Source organism: Haemorhous mexicanus, chromosome 1 (assembly GCF_027477595.1).
Source record: "Haemorhous mexicanus isolate bHaeMex1 chromosome 1, bHaeMex1.pri, whole genome shotgun sequence".
NCBI classification, from domain to species: Eukaryota; Metazoa; Chordata; class Aves; order Passeriformes; family Fringillidae; genus Haemorhous; species Haemorhous mexicanus.
The window spans coordinates 150,210,651-150,233,745 of NC_082341.1; the positions used below are offsets into that span (position 1 = coordinate 150,210,651).

Genomic DNA, 23,095 nt, shown 5'->3' on the forward strand with positions numbered 1-23,095 from the left:
ATCCATGTAGGGACCAGCCTTCTTGCAATGGGTGAACAAAAAAATTCCAGGGCTCTGCAGAGAGACTGGGAACTTCCCCAGAAAGTGCCATGACTATCCCATGGCATCTCCTGGCTGTGCTCTACACCCCTGTGCCATCATCACTGCCATGCCTGATGTGTCCTTGGCATTCTCACAGCTGTAGGTACATGAGGTCACTCTGTATCTGAGGTTTTGGACTTGCAAATCCTCCTTTCTGGTTTTTTCCAGACCACCAGTATATTCCTGGGTGCATGTGATGACCAAGCAGGCTACAGCTCACGTTTATGGTCACCAGCTTGCATTAGCTGTGACAAAGGGAACTCTGTATCTGGGCTGATAAGGAGGCAGAGACATTGAAATCCACACGGGGAGAATTAAATTCTCCTCTGAATGGCTGGCACATGTTCCTGGCTGCCCCCAGGCTACCAGTTCCTGGGGTTGAGACTAACAGCTGGGTCATTTTAAGCTGTTCAGCAAGGAAGGACCAAACCACAAAAACTGCAGCCAGTGCTAAGAATCTGCAAATGGATTACACGATAAAACTCTTTGGTTGCATTTTAATGAGGGGGAAAAGAGAGGCTGGAAAACAATAATTAGGAAAATGGCCAGGGTTCATTAACTAGTTTGGCAGGTGATTTATTGATAAGCACTGCTGGCAATATTTCCTGCAAGATCTTGGACTTACAGGAGTGGATCATACCCACAGCATCTGTGTGTGGGCTAATAAACACTGAAGTAAGAGAATGAGGGCAAATTCATTTGGCTGCTTTCTCTGAGTTTTATTTCCGCATTTGACCCTAGTAGTTAAATATAAAATGACATCCCTGCTATTTAACACTGCAGTTCATTTATGGAGACTGTTTACTATTAATTTTCCCTCTTCTAGTGGCGTCCCAAGGGCACATTTTTAAAATTACATTTATTCTATGAGGCACAGCAGTCCTTGAGCCTGACAAAGGGGTCATAGGTAGTGGAATTCGGGAGGTTGCTTGACTTATATTTCCAGATTTTGCATCAAAACCTGTGCTGTTGTTGCTCAGTACACTGGGGTTCCCCACAGGGGTGGGTGATGCTGCTTATGAGGGCTGGTGAATTCCTTGCCCACCAAAGCTGCCTGGGTGTGGGTGAGCTCCCGGGTTTGTGGTGGAACAATGCCTTACATACCTAGTTTCAGGCTCAAATAAGATGTTTCTGCTTTTTAAAGATGATATGTTTAATTTTGTGTGGTTTACCTGTGTGTATATATATAGTACATATATGCACCCCCCACTCCCTTTTTTTGGTTTGTGTCAGTTTTTCCATGCATATCATACAGAGAGTCTGCTTGCACTTGAGGAGATGTTTGTGCTGTATTTTTCACTGTTTGTCCCAGCTATATTAAAATGTTTGCCAGAGTATCATCTGGGAGTCTGGAGAATTTGATCAAAAGGAGTAAATGGATACTACAGCAGCAAAGTTGAGATTCCTTTAAAACCTCTGCATCCTCCATAACTGTAACACTTCATGGAGCAATTATTAAATAATTAAATATGTTTCATTCCCATATGACTGTAAAGGGGTTGATCAGGGTTTCATTGTTCATCCCCTCTGCAGTGGGAGCTGATAGGATAACAATATCCTGGTTTACCAGCTCCTGCCCCCTCCCCTTTGCCTTCTCCAATGTGGTTTTTCCGGCACAAGGGTGTCCATGGAGCAGCCTTGGCCCCGGGGATGCTCTGCTCGGGAGTAGCAGGGCTGTGCTGGGGAGCACCATTTGTGCACCAACACTGCCCTCGCGTGTCGGGGCTGTGGAGACCAAAATGTTGGTAACCACGTAATTAGCAATTCATCTTCATCCTCCCAGAGACAGACCACACAGCCGGTGTCCTCCTCCTTGGATGGAAGCAGCAGCGTTAACTCTTTAAGGGCTGAGATGTTGCCACTTTCCAGGCAGGCATTGTTTGGGATGGGGAAGTGGCAGCAATACCCTGGTCTGAGCAAAGCTCTGTTTGGTTTTGCTTTGTTTTGTTCTGTGTTATGACATTCATAGTGTCAGCTGGTCTCTGGATCATAACCACGAATTTTGTCACCTGCTTGGTTTAGTCTCAGCAGTATCAGAGCTGCCTGCAAGCAAGAGGGAATCACCTGTGAGAGACCCATTCCATCACTCTGCACAGATCCATCAAGATACAAACTGCTGATCACCACTGATGTGTGGGATTTGAAGGTGTTGGAGAGGTGCAAGAGTTCTGCCCTTTTGCAGGCATCAGGTGCATGTGAGGATTGAAAGCCAAACACTAAGAAGCTGGCTTTGCTGAGCTGACAGCACCTGAGAGGCAGCTCAGTGGAACGATTTCTTTTTTGCATCCAGTAAGAAGTCAGTGACTTAGTTTATTAGCTGTGTGTAGGAGGAGTGATCATGGTATGGTTGCAGTGTAGGAACAAGAAATCTAACTGCTATTTCTTGCTCTGCCACAGATATCCTTCTGCTTGTGTGACAGTCACTTCACCTCTGGGGCCCCAGATTAAAACAGGATCATTTAATAATATCACCCTCATGAAAGTTGCTTCTTTCCACCATGAGTAATCCCTCCTAGAAACAGAATGTGACACCCTCTTCTTGCTTGTGCATGTGATGTATGTGCATTCCAAGCTGGAGAGGTGATACCTTTAAGTATATCAGCCTTCATATTTAATTCTTGCATCAGTTTTTTAGGTTCATTCTCTGGTGTCTCTTTTTACCAAAGCTCTGAATTTAAGTTCTCTTTCCACTGACCTTGGGATCCAAGGGATTAATTCTCGGCTCAATTCATCCTTTTTCTATATTTATAATTTCACTCCTTTTCTTTTTTTCTTAGTGAATTTGTGCCAGGAAGTGTTCTCTTTTCCTTACTTGTAGTTTCCACTGTATTTAATTCAAAAGCTATGGTTTTGCCTCCAAAGTCTTGTAAAAGTCAAGGCCTCTTTCTATTTTCTTTCTTCCACATTTGCAATTTGTCAGCTTTTGTTGTGGATGGTAGGGAAGGTACAGCTGCTTTTTGAGGCTTTCTGTTGTGTATTAAAAGAGGATCTGAGCTTCAGGCATATCTAGTTTAAGGCTGTAGTGCAAAGCCCAGTCTGGCTCAAGAGCTGGCTCTGACTTCTTCTAAGCCCCCTCACTCCCACTGCGTAAACTTGCTCTTTTTGCTGTTTCCAGGCCAGATCTTCAGGAACAGCCTGTTCTCCCTGTCCAGGGACTCATCACCCCCACTTCCTTCTCTTTCGTGGCACATGGAGGCTGCCCATAGTCATCACTCTGCTGACTGCTCCTCCAGAGCAGTTCTCACTGAAAAGAAAAAAATATCCCTTAGAAAAACGGTTTGGATCAGCCCATCTCCCAGGCCTCACATGGGAGACTTCTCCAGGTGATCTTCTCTCCAAGCTCCCTTTGGCTCTGTCACCCTGCTGGCTTCTCATCCTTGGTGCTGTGCTCAGCTGCTGCTCTGGCAGCCAAAACGTGGCTGAGAGAACCCTGCAGTGCTCTCCTCTCAGCAGCAGGGGCTCTCTGTCTCCCAGAGCCACAGTGTGGGGCTGCCAAGGCAGATGAGCCCCAGTCAGTGACCTCAGGGTCTGGGCACCCACAGACCCAACCGTGGCATTCACATTCCCTGAAAAAATTCGTTCACTCAGTATTTTCCTCCTGCAAAGCTGAGAGGCCTCAGAAAAAGGAAAACAATTCTTATCTCATTTGCTTCTCCTGTGTTGTGCTGGTCTGGAATGTGTTTGGAGATTGTTTACCCAAAGGTGATTGCCTGGTTGGACTCTGGTGTGAGTTGTTTTGACTCTTTGGCCAATTAGGGCCAAGCTGTGTCGGGATTCTGGAGAGAGTCACAAGTTTTCATTATTATCCTTTTAGCATTCAGAAAGTATCTTGTCTGTATTCTTTAGTAGAATAGAATAGAATAGAATAGAATAGAATAGAATAGAATAGAATAGAATAGAATAGAATAGAATAATAAATTAGCCTTCTGAGAACATGGAGTCAGATGCATCATTCCTGCCTTTGTTTGGGCATTCCCTGCAAACACAGTACCCAATGAGCTCCCCTTGATGTGGGCTCCAGGGAAGGAGCCCATTGATTCAGAGCTGTCACAAAGCACTGGCCCTGGGAGCTGGCCTCCTCTATAACCACCTTTATAACCACCTCTATAACCACCTTTATAACCAGCTTTATCCAAGCCTTGCATGCCAAACATTCTCAGCCAAGTGCTGCTGATTTTCAGAAAGGGAAAGAATTCTTTTCCTATCCATGAGCTAGCAGCCAAGAGAAGGAACTTTCCTGTGCCAGGTCTGTTGAATTTTAAATGTGAGCTCTATGGAAATCCAGACCAACACGGACCAGATGTGGTGAAATTGCCCATGACAAAGTAAGGAAACTTGACAAATCTGAGAGAACATCAAGGTGAAAATTTTGAATCTGAATTCAAGGGTTTTTTAAAAAAATGTTATCAAGTGGCCAAACTATTAAAAAGAGATTTCCCTTAAACCTGAGATGCAGAGGCAATCTCAGAACTTCTGTTGATGGGAACTTCCTCATGAACCCCAGTTCAGTGCAGAGGAAACACTGTTTTGGAACAAAACCATTCTTTTATTCCCTTCTCACGAACGTTGAATAAATCTTTCTGAGATATTTGAATAGCAGATATTCCAAATGATCCTAATGTTGTGAGTATACCTGCTGCCTCCTGGCAGTTGCCCTGGATTTTCAGCCTCTGCCTGTGGAAACCCCTGGTTCTTTTTGGTATTTTTTAAATCTCATAATATTTTGTGATCATCTTATTTCCCCTTTGATAATATTAAATGTAAGACAACGGTTGTTTTTTGGTTTGGGTTTTTTTTGTTTGTTTTTTTTTTGGGTGTTTTTTTGTTTGTTTTTTTGGGGTGTTTTTTTGTTTGTTTTTTTAGGTCAATCTATGGGGATTATTTGATGCTATTAAAATTTATGGCATCACCATTGAAATGATACATCACCATTTCCCCTGAGTTGAGTAATTACCTGAAATAAAAGCCCCAAAGAAATAGGATATGGACCTAAATTCCTCTTAATGATTGAAAATAAGGTAAAAATGTGGCAGAGTGACTGTGAAACCCAGGCATCCTCTCTCCACAGCCACTACCAAGCAGGCAGTATCTGTTTTCTGACCTGGGGGGTTAATGGCTGTGGGCTCTGTGAACATGGGGGGTGAGACTCTGGTTCCTAAAGGTCAGCCCTAAACTCCCCCCCAGCCACCATGCAGTTTGTAGCAGACTTGAAATTATTAGTTCTTGGCTTGCAAAATGAGTGTTTTTGGAAAAATAAAATGTTGTTCCTTCTCATTTTGCATCAGTCTCTGTTACAGGTTGGCTTGCTTGTGTGTCTGTGGTGTGTTTTTTCTAATAAAAGAGACTGAGTAGGAAGGACACTCCAAGTGCCCTGTAACAAAATTTGCAGGGTTTTTACTCACCTTCTGATAAAAATGCTATTGCACTTCTTCATTTTTGTAGAGTTGTGATGAACTGTATCAGAAATGGGGTGTGGAGGAAGAGGGGGAACAGGAAGAAAAGTCCTTTTGTATTACAGTTAAAATGCTGAATTCCACTGTTTACTTGGAAAGCTAATGGGAGCTCTAGGTAAGGTCAGGAACCTGATCCACACCAATATACTAACATCTCTTTATTTTTCTCTGCTTTGTGTCTGAGTTTTATATTGAAACCAATGAGAGTTGGACACTCCTCCAAGGCTGGGAGCTTGGCTGAAGGAATTGAGAAATACAAAGTTGAAATTATAACTTCTTAAGGGTATTCAACCACGGAGAGTAGGAGAGAGGGGAGAAAAGTGGCCAGGAGGCCAGGCAAGATGTGGGGGTGCATGCTGAGATGGACAGCCATGGAGGTCTGGTCCACAGAACTTTGGCTACTTCTGGCCCAGCTCGACCCAAGGGCCTGTCAGTCATCCCCATGTCAGTAAATTCCCATCATGTGAGCCTTCCTTGAGCCTTGAATAGGCTTTATGTCTTCATGGTGGGCTGAAAAGTGGATGCTACTGCTGATAAGTGCTGTGCCAGCACGCTGGAGCCTGCCCTCTCCTCTCTCCCCTCTCCCCTCTCTGTCCTTTGTTATTACAGAGTGTGCACACTTGTGGCCTTTCTTTTTTGTGTTAAATCTCCACTGTTAATCTCCTTGGTAGGTTTAAGAAAGAAAAGGACAAGTTTAAAAATGCGCTTCTGACTCCAGATTCCACTTCCTGTTGATACAGCTGTGTTTCCTACTGGATGGCTCTGCAAACACAGAGTTTAACCCTTCACATCTTGCAGTTATGTTGCTTCAACATCACCAGTTTCTCTCCTTAAGGGAAACTTCTATCTTCTCTGTCCAGACCATCCTTTTTTTCCCTCCTTCTTTTTGCACATCTCCACACATTACACATCCTGCTGTAGCTTTACCCTTAATTCAAAAGGAACATGATTTCCTCTTGCTGTTGGTGAAAACATTTCCTTCACAATCCCCACTTTGTCATGTTGTTTTTGTGCTGGGGAAATAGCTGCATCTTCTAAGTTTAATCCACAGTGATTGAAATAATTAAATTCCCTTGCAAGAGCACCAGCAGAAAACCAATGTACCAGAATTCTGTAAAGAGAATTTTTACTGCATGAGATGAGAAAGTGTCTAATAGACCTCAGCTTGGGATAAATTACATTCCAGGGGTGTTTCAGCCCTTCATACCAGAATGAAATCTTCACCCGTGTCTGCTTTCCTTCTGGGTCTGCTCACTATTTAATAGATGGCATTGGGGGTATCACACCCTATTTAATTGATGGCATTTGTGATCATACCCATTGGTGAGGACCTGGCTGCATTGACTACCATCCTGAGTGACATCTCTCTGTTGCTGGAGCTGCAGTCATATCCAGCCTGAGGAATGCCCTGGCTGCCAGGTCATTGTTCCTCTTAAGTGAAGAAAATGGAGAAACCCTTTTTTAATAAAGTAGGTTTCTTGAAGGTGCTCAGCTGTGCTGTTCCACCATATTTGAACTCTTCCAGACACATCTGAAAGTCATATTCAGATAAAATCATATGCTAAAAGCTGAATAAGGATATTTCTCTGGGTGAAATTTTTTCTTCCCAGGTGCAGCACCAGCAAAGCCCTGAGGTTATAGCCCTGTAGCAGCTCTCCCTGTCCATACTGATATCTTCATAGGGAACTCTTGGGGTCTCCCTCACCTGCATTCAATCCCTTCCCCCTGGCAGCTGCATGTTCCTTTGTGGTCTGGGCAGTTCACAATCTTCAGAGTTTGTTCCTTGTAGCAAAAGAATTGTTAGCACTCCTGTTCTGCAGACACAGAGAGGTTCAAGCTGAGTTCAAACAGCAAAGTCATGCTCTACTCTTCCAGTGCAGAGTTTATTTTCTCTACCTTTGGCAGCATTAAATTCAGGTGTTTTATTGTTGTGAAGACTCCTGTGAGGTCAATGCAATGATCCCCTCTGCATTTAGCAGAGGTTTGCACCAGGGTTTGCACCCAGCAGCTGGGAATGCAGCTCCTTGCCCAGAGAAGCTGAGGAGGGTGAGTGGGTTTTGACCCATTTCAGTGCCAAAGATCCCAGTGATCTACTGAGGGTCTCATGTGGTTACTTCTTATAACCAAGCCTGAGATCTTCTACAGCACTGCACAGAGCTGGTGACTTGCTCCAGCACATTTTTGAAGCCAAAATGCTCATACATTTGACTGCCAGGGGATTTATTTTGCGGACTAGATAAATAAATTTGTCAGTGCAAATTATCTGACTTTTATTAGCATAAATATTCTTTTAAGGCATTGACATTTTAGTCATGCTGTTCTGCCTGTCATTCATCCTTTGCAGTGACTATGAGAAGTGAACAAGATGTACCCATGTGCAATTACCAAGTGGCTTTGTTGTCTACATTAGAAAAGGGACTTCTCTTTTATAGTCTTACTTGTAACTCTGTCTTACTGCATGGGCATCTCCAGGTCCCAATCAAAATTGATTTCCTCCATTTCTCCTCCTCTCTCCAGCTCTGACTCTCCAGCCAAAAGATTTTGAGTTGTTCAGCCTGGAAAAGAGAAAGCTTCAGGGTGGAGTCATTGTAGCCTGCCATTATTTATAGAAGCAGCTTATAAAAAATAGAGACAGAGACTTTTTACATGAGTAGGTAGTGACAGGACTACCTACCCATGTAAAAACCAATTTCCCCAGGGGGAACAGGTTTAAATCAGAAGAGGAGACATTTACATTAGATATTAGGAAGAAATCCTTTACTGTGAGGGTGGTGAAGCACTGACACGGCTGCCCAGAGTTTTGGACACACTGGCTCTGGAAGTGTTCAAGGCCAGGCTGGATGGGGCTCTGAGCAACCTGCTCTGCTGGATTCTTGCCTTTTCTGGGGGAAATCTGGTCAGATATCCTCTTGGATGTGTAAGAAATGAGTAGCTTCTGCATTAACAGAGAAGAAAAATGTTTATTTTACACCTTTAATGGGATAGATTGACCCTCAAATAGCAGTGTGCCCCAAAATTTTCCCTCCTGTCTTGAAAGCAGATTTTCTTTTCCTTTTTTAAAGAGAAAGTGGTGGTTAGTTTGCTTGTGGCCGGGCTTGTAGCTTACATGAAATTTTTGACAACACTAAGAAAATTAATAATATGTAAAAACAATTCATGTTTTTGCATGTCTTACTAGATGCTCTCTTGGAAATGCAGTGCTGATGTTGATTTCTAGCATGATCCCCAGATAGGTTCAAGTCTGTCATGAAGAACTCATCTGTCCCAGATTGGTGCCAACTTTAAGAGGTGATTTTCATTCTAGATGGCATTCAGTTTGTGGGCTTCTGATGTCCCTTTGCACATCTCTTAGTTCAGGTTCTGTAAGCATTTCACACCTGACCAGCACTGAGACTGAGTTGAGCAGCTGGGTAATATCACTTGATCTGTTTTCCTAGATTTTTGGAGAAAGAGAATGCTTCCTTCCAACATTGTTTTGGTAGACTACAAACTACCTGTGCAGGCTTGTCACTTGTAACAGATCATAAAAAACTGAGCACAGGGCTGTCCTGGATCTGGTACATCTGGTGATGAGTACATTGAGTATCTGAAATTTACAGTCTCTTCCTTTCTGCTTACAAAACCTGTACTCCAATCTATCTCAGTGTCTCAACTACCATCTAGAAAAGTTAACAAATTACAGATTTTTTTAGTGTCCCTTTCCTTCCTCATAGCTTTAGGCCTAATGCTCTTTGATATCATCATTGGGAAGGGTCGTTGTGTACGTGTTTTGGCACATAATGTCTCTGCTCCACATGTTGAGCTAGTAAATTTCTTCAGATAGACTGGGCTTGTTCCAGGGATTTAGGCAGATAAGTTCTGCAAAGCTTGGGAAAAGCAGGCCTCTAGCTAATCACTGTGCTCCTGCTAAATGATCTCACCATAAAATTGGCAAAGTTGCTTGTGCTGATCTCAGTTTAGCTTCTAATATGAGCTTAGAGCAATTCATCATTTCTCTAGCTTATGGACCACCCCGTGTCTGGCTTGCTGCCTACCTGCTGTGCCTGGGCTCAGACTCCCTTCCAGCCATGGTCTTCTGTACACTTGATCTCATGCAGTGCTGCAGCTACATTTATACTGAATTTACTGGTTTTATTTAAAAGTCTTAAGTCTGTTTTTGCATGTGTGTGTTGTTGTTGTTTTGTAGATTTCTGCTTTTCATGTCAGAAGAAAAAATGCTCAGAAGGCTTGTGTTAGCACTCTGCTGCTTGCTCCTCTTTTTAGACATCACTGCTGCAAAGGACTTCAGATTTCCTTTGGAGAACCTTTTCTAAACATTCTAAAACACAGTGACAAAATACATAATTAAATCTGTTGGGGGGATTTTAAGAGGCAGTTGTTTGACATTGGTACCCTGTGATATGGCTAAAAGCTTGATACCAGCTTTGGGAAGAAAACAGATTAGGAAGATAATGTCTCCCTAGGGAATTCTCTACTTCAGTTCCTCTAGGATGTGATTTAAAGCAGCATCTGCTTTGTGCTTGTGTTGTTTTATACTTTCCTTCAGATCCCTGAACTGAAGATTGTTTAGATGTGGGTCTGAGTGAATAATTTCACACTGTAGTATAGAGAAATGTCATGGGAATTCTGTCTGGGATTTTGAAGGAGGCAGAAGGGACTTTACGTGGTGTCCCACCCTTCTAAGAAAGGGGAGCACCCAAGATTTTTAGGTGTTCATGTTGACTAAAAATGACAAAAGTCCATGAAAATTGACCAAGTTTTATTAGTAAATTACTCACTTTGCATGGAAATTGGTGTAAATTCAACCCTGTTCTCCTAGTGTAAGCACTCAGCAGTGGGGTTTGGGTAAAGGAATAGGGTGATAGAGAAAAGAGAGAGAGAGATGGATTGGATTAAAGAAGGGGAGAGAGGGGAGGGAACAGAGGCACCACCAGTCCTGGTGATTTTCCTGATAGGGTGTCCAGGTTCCTGGGGGGGACAGACACCAGGGCTTCATGGGGGCACTATTTTATTGATAAACCTTCCCTGCCCTGGAAATAAGTTTCTAATTTTCTATGGAAATTATTTAGCATGCACAGACAGTCTGTTCTTCTTGACTTTTCTGGAAATGGGTTGGAGGGTTTTGGGGGTATTTAGTGGTCTTGATTCCTCTGAGCCTGTTCCTCATCCTGCCTTTGTTCTGAACTGTGTTGTGTTAATCTGCAGGAGCCAGAGCAAGGACATTTATCCCAGAAATGTACTGCCTCTACCTGCCTATGATCCCTTCTCCAGCCATTTGGTAATAACACACTGTTCTTTCTCACAGTGTGTTATTACCAGCACCTTTGGTTGGCTCCACAGCTATTTGGCTGTGGGTGTTTGAAACATCCACATTAGCCCCTCATCCACTGTGATTCCATGACTTATATAACAGTGAGGGCAGAAAACCTAACCCTTGGAAGTAGCACAGGCCATGGTGATATTTCTGTGCTGCTGTCAGTGGGATCAGATGCCCCAGAGGGTGATGGGGATGGGGAAAGAAGAAGGTGTTCAGTTCCCCTTTTCCTCTCTGTGACAACCTGGGCACTCCAGTTACCTCATGTTCATGGTTTGCCCCTCTCCCTGCCTCATCATGTCAATGACTTTAACTCACAGGGAGGTTTTGTGGTTTGTCTTCTGTGTGAGTCTCTCTTTCCTCTGCACCCTCAGTGTGATGACAACACTCATTCACTTCCCAGATGTCTTAGCACTGCCATGGTCCTGTTTTCAGGGATTTCCAGATGCCTGCTGCTTGTTCAGAACATCAGTCAGACCTCTTGCTGTCTGGATGCATCTTCAAGTCATGTTTCCCTTCTTTCATTTAAATACTTTTCCATTTGATCTTTGGAATTTGATCTGTTTTTTTCTCAGAGGAACTCATGGTGGGGGATATCAGCTGAATTGTTCACAATACAGATGTGAAAGTATCACGAGCTGAGCTGAGCTATGGTGGAGACCACGGTGCAAGTCTTGTCCTTGCAAGCACAACACAGCAACCACATGGATGGGGTTTGTCATTGCTGGTACTTAGAATTACACTCTTGCCATTATTCTCTCCCCCTGCTTGGTGTAAGATAAAATCTGATTATACTCCTCTCCCACTCTGGGTTTCACAGCTTTCCTGATTTGGTTTTCTAGAAAGAGCCACAGGCTCTAGTTAAAGTCTGATTATTTGGATTCCATGATTCTGTGAAGAGAAGCTGCTTTCCTCACACAGGTGTGGCCAGACCACACCCAGATCAGGCCACCATCCACTGTGCTGGGGATGCCTTTGCTTCAAATGTACAAATGCTGCTTTACTGATCCTTTTGCTCACCCAGAACCAGCTCACTTCAGATGCTGATGCAAGAGACTTGTGCCCTGATTTTGCCTGGCAAAGGGTGAGATAGCACACACCACTTCAAGCTGGATGCTAATGTTCTGCATTCAGACTCAGGATTAGTTTCAGGTCCTCCTCAAGTATGCAGAAGTCTGGCATCTTCTATTGGCCCTAAGGATGTTGCTGACCTCTGTCTTCCATCTGCATTTTCCAGCAGATCTCAATATTTTGTGAGCCACAGTTACCAAAACATGCCACACTTGGCACAAAATACCCTTTTGTGTTGGGACTCTGTATCTGGAAATGCTGCTGTTTATTCAGACAAGTTGGAGGCTCCATCTCTTTGTTACTTAACCACAGGGATGTAGCAGTGCAAAGACTGCTCATCTTTCATTGAGAGTCTTGAGGTGGCTTTGATATAGTGATATAACACAGTATTAAATGGCAGCTATGTTTTTTGAATGAAGCCAGGAATACCATGTGCTCCAAAGGGGCCATTAAAGTAGCAATAGCAGCAGCTTCTTTTTCCTTCCAGCTAGAAAACCAGATTTATGGTATGTTTCCTGTTATCAAATAAAATAATAATCTGTCAAATAGCTTTTGTTTGGCTGGGCTTATGATAGGAGATGGGATAGTCCTGAAAAATAGAATTCTTTTATCTGCATTATATGCACCATTTAACAAATAGATCCGTTTTTATTCCCTGAGTCAGAAGCAGACTTTAGGTGGCACAATGCAGAACTGAACTGGGGAAGATGCCCTGTAGGTGGTTTGGGTTTGGGGGCATTTTCACATGTGGATTTGGCAAGGTGTGCCTGCACAGGCTGCCAGGAATGCTGGTTGTCCTTGCCCTCTGAGTGCAACACGTGAGGATGGAGAATCCAGAGCCTCCCTGGACGACCTGTCCTGGTGGTGCATTGCTCTGCTGGTAAAGAAGTTGTGTTCAGAACCTCCCCAAATATATTTTGTGGCTTCTGCCCATTGTTTCCCCCTCTGCTACCCCTGGGAAGAGTGGATTGAGGGCAGCCCAGCTCCCTCAGTGTCTTCTCTTTTGGTCTCTGACCATCTTGGTTGCCATGCTCTAGACTGCAAATTCCCATAAACCATTTGAAGTGAGAGTTCAAGATGGTAGTCCAGGAAATTATTTGTTCTATTGATATCTCACCAAAACCAGATTCTTTTCCATATTGCATCTAAATAAACTTATTAACATAACAATTGCAATGAGAGCACTTAATATGGATTTCAAGGACAAGAAACTGATAGTTGGAAAATACAGTGTCCAAGTCAGGAATTCAGAGCTACAGAGAAATAGTTGTGAAAACTTGATATGGAGGGAAAATTGCTATTTAAGGGAAATAGGGATGCATGACTTATTCAGTTAATTAGCAACTCCTGAGAGGAGCAGATATTAGATCACATAAATTGTTTCAGATTAGAGAATTTAAATAACATTGAAATTGAAAAATGAAAAGCTGTTTTAGGTCAAAATTCTATGCATTGGAACAGAAACAGAAAATTCAGGATACTTGAAAATGCAGATTTATATTTTTATTTTAAAAAATCATGAAAACCATGATAATATTGAAGAACTTAATTGAAATCTGGACTATTCTTGCCATGGGGAAAGACACCACAACCAAACAAACAAATAAGTGGAGCTTTTGAATTTTTCTTTACATTTTATGCACAACATGGAAGAATGTCCCCAAGAGGGCAAGAAGACAAAAAGTATCTTCATTTTGATTTCACAGCCGTGACTGAAAAGGAGATAAGCAAATGCAGAACAAGGCCACTTGTAAAGTAAAACCTCTGCCAAAGCACTCTGCTCCTGTCTGGCTGCTGGAACTGATACTGGTTTTGCTACCCAGCTTTTGGCAGATACAGCCATATCTTGTACTGTACAGTTTTAGGATGGTTTCAAACTCTGTCATCTTGGATGGTCAGCACACATTTTCCCTTTCCTAAAACTGAAGTCTGTCTGCTTGTACCTTCTGGAGACTTTTCTCATTGCTCCTCCAGATGTTCCCTGTTACTTTTCATACTCCAGTTCAAGCTTGTTTCACGGGATGAGCTCATTGCAGCACAAGACATTAAAATGCTCTTAGAGCACAGAAATTGTGCTGTTCAATATCTCTATTTGTGGAGTCAGTGGTGGCAGTGTCAATTTGTTTATGATGCCCAAACATTTTTAGGTCACCCTATTCTAAATAAGTGCTTCTACAGGGGGCAACAGTTATAAAACATCAGGTTGCTTTCTAACTGGGAACATTTTTTTCTCTCTGAATACTCCATGGAGAAATAGGAAGAAAAGGGGAGGTCACACTGAGTTTGCCAGGATAAGCAATCTTTTGGCAAAGAGATGAATGTATGTAATCTTTACTCTGTAATTGTCTAAACTGAGTTAGAAAAGGCTATTCCAAACATCTGTCTACATTCTTCCCACAGATACATTTCCCAAAATAAAGCTACAGGAAGCTGATTGCTCATCATTCATGTATCCACAGACATAAATTGGTTGGCTCACTGGGAATATTTTATTTTCTTAGGCTTTTGGGTGTTTTGCTTCATGCAGAACATTCTTTTCTGCTCAACCTACCATACACAGCAAGAATAAATCCAGCTGGCACCTGACATCTTTAAAACTGTCTTACATTTTCTGGGTTCTGAGTCTGTTATTTCATAATATGTCCAGGAGATTTCATGTCTGGGATCAATTTTAATGAGGTATCTAGACCCTCATGCGTGGAGAAGCTAAGCCCTGCTTAATCATACTTTCCTCTGACCATGAAATTATGTGTCCTGCAGAATCAGATTTATATCTCTGTCCTGATGCTACTTGTCCCTAGAATTAGCTTGTGACAGTTTATGAGCATTCATGGGGACTTAGGGATTTGTTGCAATAGTTTAACAGCGAGGAAGTTCTGGTGGTACTGTGATTACTGCTGATCTCCCTGTAAGAACTGGCTCTCTGTTAACCCATCTGTTTTGGGTATAATAATAAGGCAAATATTCAGAAATATTCAGCACAGAAGTTTCAGCTGAGCAAAATCAAGAACAAATGTCTACCCCGAGGGCCTGATTTAAGCCCACTGATGTAAGCCAGGTCCTGTTCTACATTGCCATCTCTCTGACAAGCATTATGAGTTTTTAACTTCTGTCAGTTCTGGAATGAAACTAAGCATTCTCTATGCTTGCCCAGAAATGCAGCTGGGGGATGGAAAGGTATGTGGCTTTATTTAATGGATCGTTTGTATTTCATTTTGTCTCTTCATTTTTTACTTATTTATTGAGTAAAAATTCGGGTGTTAGCAGGCACACGCTGCTACAATTGAGCTCCAGAGGCTGTGCTCCCCTGGGAATGTGCTACATCAGGTTAGTGCCAGAAACTCTGGGGCTGTGTGTGAGTCTCCTGGAGTGTCTTGAAAATAATTTTGGATCGTGGGAATACTTAGGGTTGTTCTTGGAACTGGGATTGACTCTACAGGCATTTCTGCTTGTGCTGTCTCAACAGTTCAGCCAGTAGGTGGAACCAGGGGAAAGCAGATGTGTGTTATGTGCAAGTGCTCAGCCCTTTCCTAGGAGATGCATCCCAAAGTGTCTGCATAAAACTGCATTTTGAACTTCAGTGTTCTTGTCTAGTACAGTCAAACTCTAAATCTGGACTTACTTCTAAACAGTGACAGGATGACGTTGTCAGACCTTGTAGTACAGAGAATGTTTTAATAAAATTTCCTCACTAATCATTTTCACTTGTGAGTGTGTCAGAGATAGAGAACAGGATAATCCAGATCACATCATATCCCTCCATCAACAACATCTGGCATTTGCTCAGAAAGGCAGTATCGGAAATGTAGGTTAAAACTACTTCTTTAATGTGTTCTACTGTGAGAAATTAAATGTAGTCCACCCAACAACATGATTCCTGCAAAACACATCTTGGGCAGCTCTGACTGAAGTAAAAAGTTCCCCTTTGAGACTAAATTACCACCAAGGAGAAAACAGTGGGAGCTCATAAAGTACTAAGGCTTCTGCTGCTATGGAACCACTTCTCCAGTTCTCTTGGCAGCCAAAGGAATCCAATTTAGAAGTCACCATCCTGTCTGAACATTCCCCATCGATAAACTGGAAGAGAAGAACTGGGATAGCCTCTCCCTACCTTCACACAGCTGAAGAGAAAAATACTTGAAAGAAAAAGGTTTTAAGAGTGAGATCTTTCAGCACTGAAACAGTAAAATCAATGCACGTGAATATATTTTTAAACATCTGTAAAAGCTGGAAACAAAGGGGTATATTGTGACACTTTGCTGCTTTAAAGCAAAGGTAGAGGCTTCTCATGTACTATGTAAAAGTTCTGAATAAGTCTGCCTAGCTTGTAGTTTGGGCTACATACACTGGTTTCAGCACCATAGCTTGGTTCTTTCAGTTTTCAAAACTGAAACATACAATTGCAGTATTTTTGAACAGATTGAAAATATATGTTGCCAGTAGGAGGAATGTGCTGCTAAAATGCTGCTATCCATTTAATATCTTGAAACTTGGTAATAAAACTCCTGGCTATTAAAAATACTGAGTTTGTGGCTATGGCATACAGTGGGTAATTTTTTTATTTTCTCCTTCTCTTTTCTGGAATGTGAAGACAGAAATTAGCTGGGAATTGTTGCTAGCAATCTCCTCTGCAGATGCAAAAAGAAAGTAATTTTTGAGTTTTCCAAGCATAAATCAGGAGTGACTTTAATAGAGAATTATCAGGCACAGCAGGTGAGAAAGGCTTCATCTTGTTTTAATGAGGATGGTCTTGTATCTCCAGAAGCAGAAAAATTAGAACTCATGAATAAAATTGGTGGAATATTTTCTCCTGGGCACCCAAGGTAACAAATCCAAGATTAAAGAATAATTAAATGTAACAGGTTAATTACCAATACTTCAGAAAATTAATTTCCTAACAGGCATATGCTTTTATCTTTCTGATATTTTGAAATAAGCTTGTCAAATCCCCACTACTGTGACTTTTGGTGTTCATTTTCTCTTTGCTCTTTTCTCTTTCTTAATTTGAAATCTTATTTCAGATTTCTTACAAAATCATTGTCCTCCTCTGCATTATACTGACCCTAAGTACATGATTCCTGAAACTTTAAATTACATGGGTGGATTTTTTAGGGGTTTTTTTTGGTTTTTTTTTTCTAATGAAGGACAGCCATTGGGGAAGGCTCTTACAGTGTGATTTCCTGTTTGATAGCACTTGTGGAAAGCATTAGTCATGATGATTTAACCAACATACTCATTAAAATGGAAGGGTCTGTTTTCTAAAATGTTCTGGGACGTTGAAGTAGTAGGGCTGAATGACTTTTCCAAAGAGACTTAGGTATTCCAGTGACCATGGAAATGGGAAACCCAATAATTTTATAAATCTGCAGAATGGTTTTTCCCTCAGTGAAGGTCTGAGGGACTGAGGAGAGGAGAGGAGAGGAGAGGAGAGGAGAGGAGAGGAGAGGAGAGGAGAGGAGAGGAGAGGAGAGGAGAGGAGAGGAGAGGAGAGGAGAGGAGAGGAGAGGAGAGGAGAGGAGAGGAGAGGAGAGGAGAGGAGAGGAGAGGAGAGGAGAGGAGGAGAACCTGCAAGGCTGTAGAGGTTGTGCACTTTTAAAAAAGTTTCCAAAGTCTGGGTTTTTCTTAGGTGGTGATGGAGCCTAGGACATGATGCCAACCCCACCACTCCATGCCTTCCCTGTTTGTAAAATCCAGGAGTGATGGTACTTTAATGCCTGTCCACACTGATTATCTGAAGATGCTCAAGTGCACTATCCATCCAATGGACTCAGCCACACCTCTGGACAATTCAGCCAGCACATCCACAACAGTTCCTCACTGTAAGGACACTGGAAAGGCTTCCCTGGCCAGCTCAGGTGTCAGACCTAGAGGAAGGGCTGTTGAATAACTTACTCTAAACTCTTGTCAAGCCACCAAATGTCTCCTAGCTATTCTGTGCTTTACAAGAATTCAGCCTCAGCCCTTCACATGTGAATTAAACCCACAGGAGCATGAGGGCTCCTCTTTGCTACGTGTGCTGGCTCACAGACACGTTCATATCTGCACAGGGAGAAGCTGCTTGCTCATGTTGACAATAGAAACAGGGGACGGTGAAGGGATTTACTTACAGGGCTGGGCTGTGGCAATGAGCTCTTTAAATAGCTGTGTGATTTTTGTCTGTATATCTGGACCTGACTATTAAGCACCTTTTTTAATGATCAGCAACAAAGTAAATAGGTTTATGGCACTTGAGGAGGCCTCTCTTCTCAAGTGGCAGATTATTGCACCTGCTCAAATGATTGTGAGTGGAATGAAAAATCCTACTATTGAAAGGCCAGGGCTTTTCATCGATCTGAATGTTCCTCTTTTAACAACTCTGACAGCATCAAGGAGCCTTAAAGTGGGAGTAAATTATATTGGTATGTTTTAGTTTAAACAAGAGTTTAAAGGTGTTTTTTAAGCCTACTTTAGGGCCAACTGTTTGTAAAGGGGGCCTTAATGGAATTGGGAATTATGCCCAGAGCAAACACATTGTCTATTTGGCAGTGATTAGCAATGTGTTCACAATTTAGTGTTCTAAATATAGGATAACCAGTTTCCAAGATGTTTAAATACACCTTCAGATACATCAGTGGCAGGCTTAGAAATGTACTTTAATAAAATCTGAGCTTGCTAGCGAAGAAGCTGTAAAAGACAGTAAAGGCACTTTGCAAAGATATCCTGATGGGTAGCTCACCAGCTGTGGGGTCTTTCCCCACAAACTCTTGGGTGAGGCATTTTCTTCAGGGAGAGATTTTGGAAAGCCTTTTGTTTGAGACATCTCAAACAGCAAAAAGAAAAACACACTGGGGATATAAAGTACAGTATAGGGAAGGCATCAATGGAGGGAATTGCCTTAGCAATTTCTAGAGTCTGATTTTCCTTTTTTGGAGTTTCTAGGGTTGCACTCTTATTTTTTGCAACAGTAGAAAGGGCTTCAAGACCACATGTGCCCAAGCAGTGCCACATTCCTTCTGCTGTTGACCCCATGTGAATAACTCCATTTGTTTCTGTGCCTGAGATACTGTGCCCTGCTTGACCCCCATGTACAGCACAGGTTATCTTTGCAGTGATCCTCTTTGAAAAGTGAAGTCTTTGCTTTGTCACTTGCCCAATTTGCACCCTTCCTGCGCCACAAGCATGGCTGGTGCTGTTAAATGTCATCCAGAGTTTGTTGTCTAGGGATTTGAGAGCTCAGAATGCAATGAGCCTCTACCTTCTGTGGGTTTTGGTATGAACTATGGCATCCCAGCACTCCATGATCTTAGTAATAGTGATCTGGAATTGCATCACTGTGTTGCATTAAATTCCTTTCCTAACTTGATTAACCTTGATCAGGTTTCTTATCTGATCATCAAATTTTGAATTTGATAATTCATTGATAATGAATAATTGAATAATGAATAATGAATAATTGACTTGCAGGCTTGGGGTGTTGAAGTTTCTTTTTTCACTCATGAGACCTGAGGGAATTTTAACTGAGGACTAAGCAGCACAGGGTTTGCAGCCCCCATTTCTCTGTAACGCTCTCCAAGCTGTGTTTCTTTGTTTGCAGGCCACTGGCCAGACCTCCCTCACCATGAGCAGCACTGTCCCAGCCACGGCAGAGCCCTACACACGGACTCAGTACTGCAGGTGGCCCTGCGAGTGCCCCAAGTCCCCGCCGCGGTGCGCGGCCGGCGTCAGCCTGGTCACGGACGGCTGTGACTGCTGCAAGACGTGTGCCAGGCAGCGAGGGGAGAGCTGCACAGAGGCTGACACCTGTGACTTCCACAGGGGCTTGTACTGTGATTACAGTGGAGACAGACCTAGGTACGAAATAGGAGTATGTGCACGTAAGTGATGTACATATATTTTTGATTAGATATAGGCTGGCAGCTCCCGTCAGGCTGAGCAGGGGTTGAGGTTTATCTCGTTTTAGATACCTGGCTTCGTGCTTATCAGCTCTTCTGTGCATCATCTTCCCCTGTAGCTGTCTTCGTTCTCAGGGCAGTTGGCTGGGCGAGAAATGACATCTGAATTCCTGCCTTTTGATTCCTTTGGTTTGGCTGCTGCCAAGAGCAAAGACCAACCAGCATTTGAAAGTCTCCATATGCGTAAATAGATTATTCTGTACTCCCTATAACAGGAGGAGGTGCTGTAGTAGGTTGGGGATGAAGGAAGGATAGGAAGGCAGCTGGATTTAAAGACAAGCAATATGGGCCCCTACACAAAAACCACGGCATTAAGGGAATATTTTTGGCTAATTTCCTTATAGCAAATACCTTAGAAGGATAGCGTGTGGTCTGTAGGATACCCTGTCAGGATGATCAGGAATAAATCATCGCCAATCAGAGCTTGTCAGTTACAAACTGAGGTTTAAACCTTAATTTTTCAATGGTTACAGTCACATTAGCTGTTATGAGGCAGAAGGATTTCTTCCCACCTCTGACAGCAAACTCTTGGTTCTGTGACACTGGAACGCTTTTCATGAAAAAGCACAAAAAGAAATTTGGTAGTGTTTTAAGAGTATATTCACTTGTTCTGAGTTCCAGAACATGAGGGAACTCTGATCCTCTCATGAAAGTCAGAAATTATTGAAAATTATTACTCTGGGAATGATTAAAAGTGAAAAGACCATCAGCACAACCACGCGCATTGCTTATCAGAAAGGCTGCTTTTAGTAAGTTATTAGAACATATGGCCATGGCTTTAGGTTCATAAACAGGAAAAAAAATATTCAAATCAAGGGGCTTCTGGACTGGAACATAAAAACAAATTATTTAAGAGAAAACGTAAAGGTAAAAGGAAACCTGGAGGTGAGCTGACTGTGAGACGGACTTATAGAATAACTGATCGACAGAAGAGGAAAAAGTTTGCAAACTGTGGGCTTCAATAAACTTATAATATGAGCAGAGGTTACACAAGAGACAGGTTTGAAGAGTTAAGAAGTTCAGGGTAAGCTGGCAGACTCTCATAGAAGTGATACTAGGCATTGATCTTCCTCAGCAGAAGGGTGGAAAGTCTAGTAAAAAATGACCTTGGCTTTGCACTGGCTCAGGCACCAAAAAAAAAAAAAAAAAAAAAAAAAAAAAAAAGTGCAGTCTGACCAGATTTTTGTAGGATACAGGCAAAATAACAACAAGAGAAGTTACGTGCTAGGAGCTGTAAGCTTAAACAGTGATTTTCAAGATTAGAAAAGATTAAGGTTAAGAAAAGAGGATATGAGATCATTTAAATGTATTGTCTGGAGTGTGGGTAGAACATTCATGAGAGGTCTGCGAGAGCAGGTTAGACAAACATTGTCCAGAATGACATCGTTACAGCTGGCCCTGTGCTGGGAGAGGAAAACAGGCTGGATGTTGTCTCAAAGCTATCAGGCTTCCTAGGCCTCTTTAAAGGCCCTCATGTTGCTTTGCATTTGTTTATTTATTTAAATGGTTGTTTTCTTAGTTGGATATCTTTTGGTCTTTGCAGTCCTCCCACACATGACAGGCACTCGGTGTGCTGGTGGCAGCAGCCCTGTGCTGGAGGAAGACTGATCCCAGCTCCTCCAGGGAGCTCTGGAGGGATTCCCAGTCTGTGCTTTCGCTTCCCTACTGCCATGACAACATGTGACATTTGTGGTTATGTGACATTTATGGTTATTTGGTGAGCAGCAATACAGCTTGCACAGCTGAAGGGAGCAAGAGGAAGATCTTTCCATGGGGAGGATGTGAGGCAGATTGTCTCTGACTGCCAGAGAAACCCGGGGCCTTTCCCTTGTGTTCAGCACCCAGGCAGAGGTACAGGACAGCTCTGCTGATGTGTTCTTTTTGTACCCTGGGCCACACAGAGGCTGCATCACCCTGCTCTGAGCCCACCAGCTTCTGTCCTGACCTGGGGACTGAAAGCTCCTGTGAGTGGGAATCCTGTGCTGGTGTTGGGGATTAACTGCTGTGAAGAACTGGGTTTGCATATGGATGATTTTGGCTGGATCTAGAGAATCCAGGATGTGAAGGGACACAGAAACAATGTAATTTATGGAGACTAAAGACCCTGAAAGAGTCAGGAATATGTGTTGGGAAAGGAGTGGGGTCAAACTGAGTGAAATTCAGGCTGTATCTGGACTGCCATGCTGAGGTGTGCCCCAGGATCTAACCTCACAGACATCAAACAGGAGCCTGGTGGGAGTCACTGCAGCTCTGCTTTTGTTGTTGGCTTTTCTCTGCAGCAAAGCAGAGGCAGCAGGTGCTGAGCATGGGCCCAGGGGGTGAGGCAGGTGTTGTGCACGTGGGGCTGGGAATAGGGATGTGCCTCCAAATTGCTTTATTTTGATGCTCAGTGAGGTTCTTCATGAAGGCATTCAAAACCCCTTTGTGTTTGGGGATGTTCTCATGGTGAACTTTTTGGTTTATGAGATCTTCAGGAGACTAAATTAACATAATCCAGGAGGAATATGCTCATAGGATAACACCAGAAGACACAGCATTTTTTGAACTGTCATAATCTGTGTGCATACCTAGAAGTCTCTCTGAATCCTCAGGCCCAGCTCCAGCACTGATTGCTTTCTTTTTCAGTACAAAGGCTGAAGGATTACAAAAATTGGAGCTGAGTGTGAACTGGAGATCTAGACCTGTGCTTGAATTTCCAACAGCTCTCATTTTTGTGCAGAAGAAGGGATTTGTGCTTGATGTTTTCATTCAGCTCATTCTAAAAATAGGAAGCCTTTGCAGAGTTTTAATCCAGCATTTCAATTTGTGTTTTCCTGAAGCAGCTCCATTTCTGATCAGACTCAAAACATAAGCAACCCAACCACTGTGTGAGCAGTGCCTCCATGTGACTAAACAAGGGACTAAAGTTTGAATTTTCCATTGAAAGCCACTGCTTCCAAATAACTGTCTATAATTTGAAACAAACAAAAAATGCTGCTCTGTGATTCCTGTTCATGGGCAATCAAAAGGCTTGACTTTTTAAAGTAATTTCTTACAAAAAAATTGTACATCAATTATTTATTTTTATGGCTTTATAACGTGTACTTCATTTTCCTAGAAAACTGCTCTGTGATAAACTGGGTAAGATCCAGTTTCCTAAATATAGGAATCCAGTGCCATTTAAGTGCTCCTTTTGCTCCCATGTTTGTTCTCCCTTTTTGCTTCAGATATACACAGGTGTTGTGAACAGCTGTGTCATATGTGCA

The 23,095-nt window shown here is 42.6% G+C and overlaps 1 protein-coding gene across 1 annotated transcript in view; it reads left to right on the plus strand.

Annotated features, from left to right (window-relative positions):
* CCN4 (cellular communication network factor 4) overlaps positions 1 to 23,095 on the plus strand; it is a 34,457-nt gene that overhangs the window by 7,350 nt on the left and 4,012 nt on the right. The window contains exon 2 of the mRNA XM_059867366.1: positions 19,493 to 19,772. Within this exon, the coding sequence (XP_059723349.1) occupies positions 19,493 to 19,772 (280 nt within the window). The remainder of the gene's footprint in view (positions 1 to 19,492; positions 19,773 to 23,095) is intronic.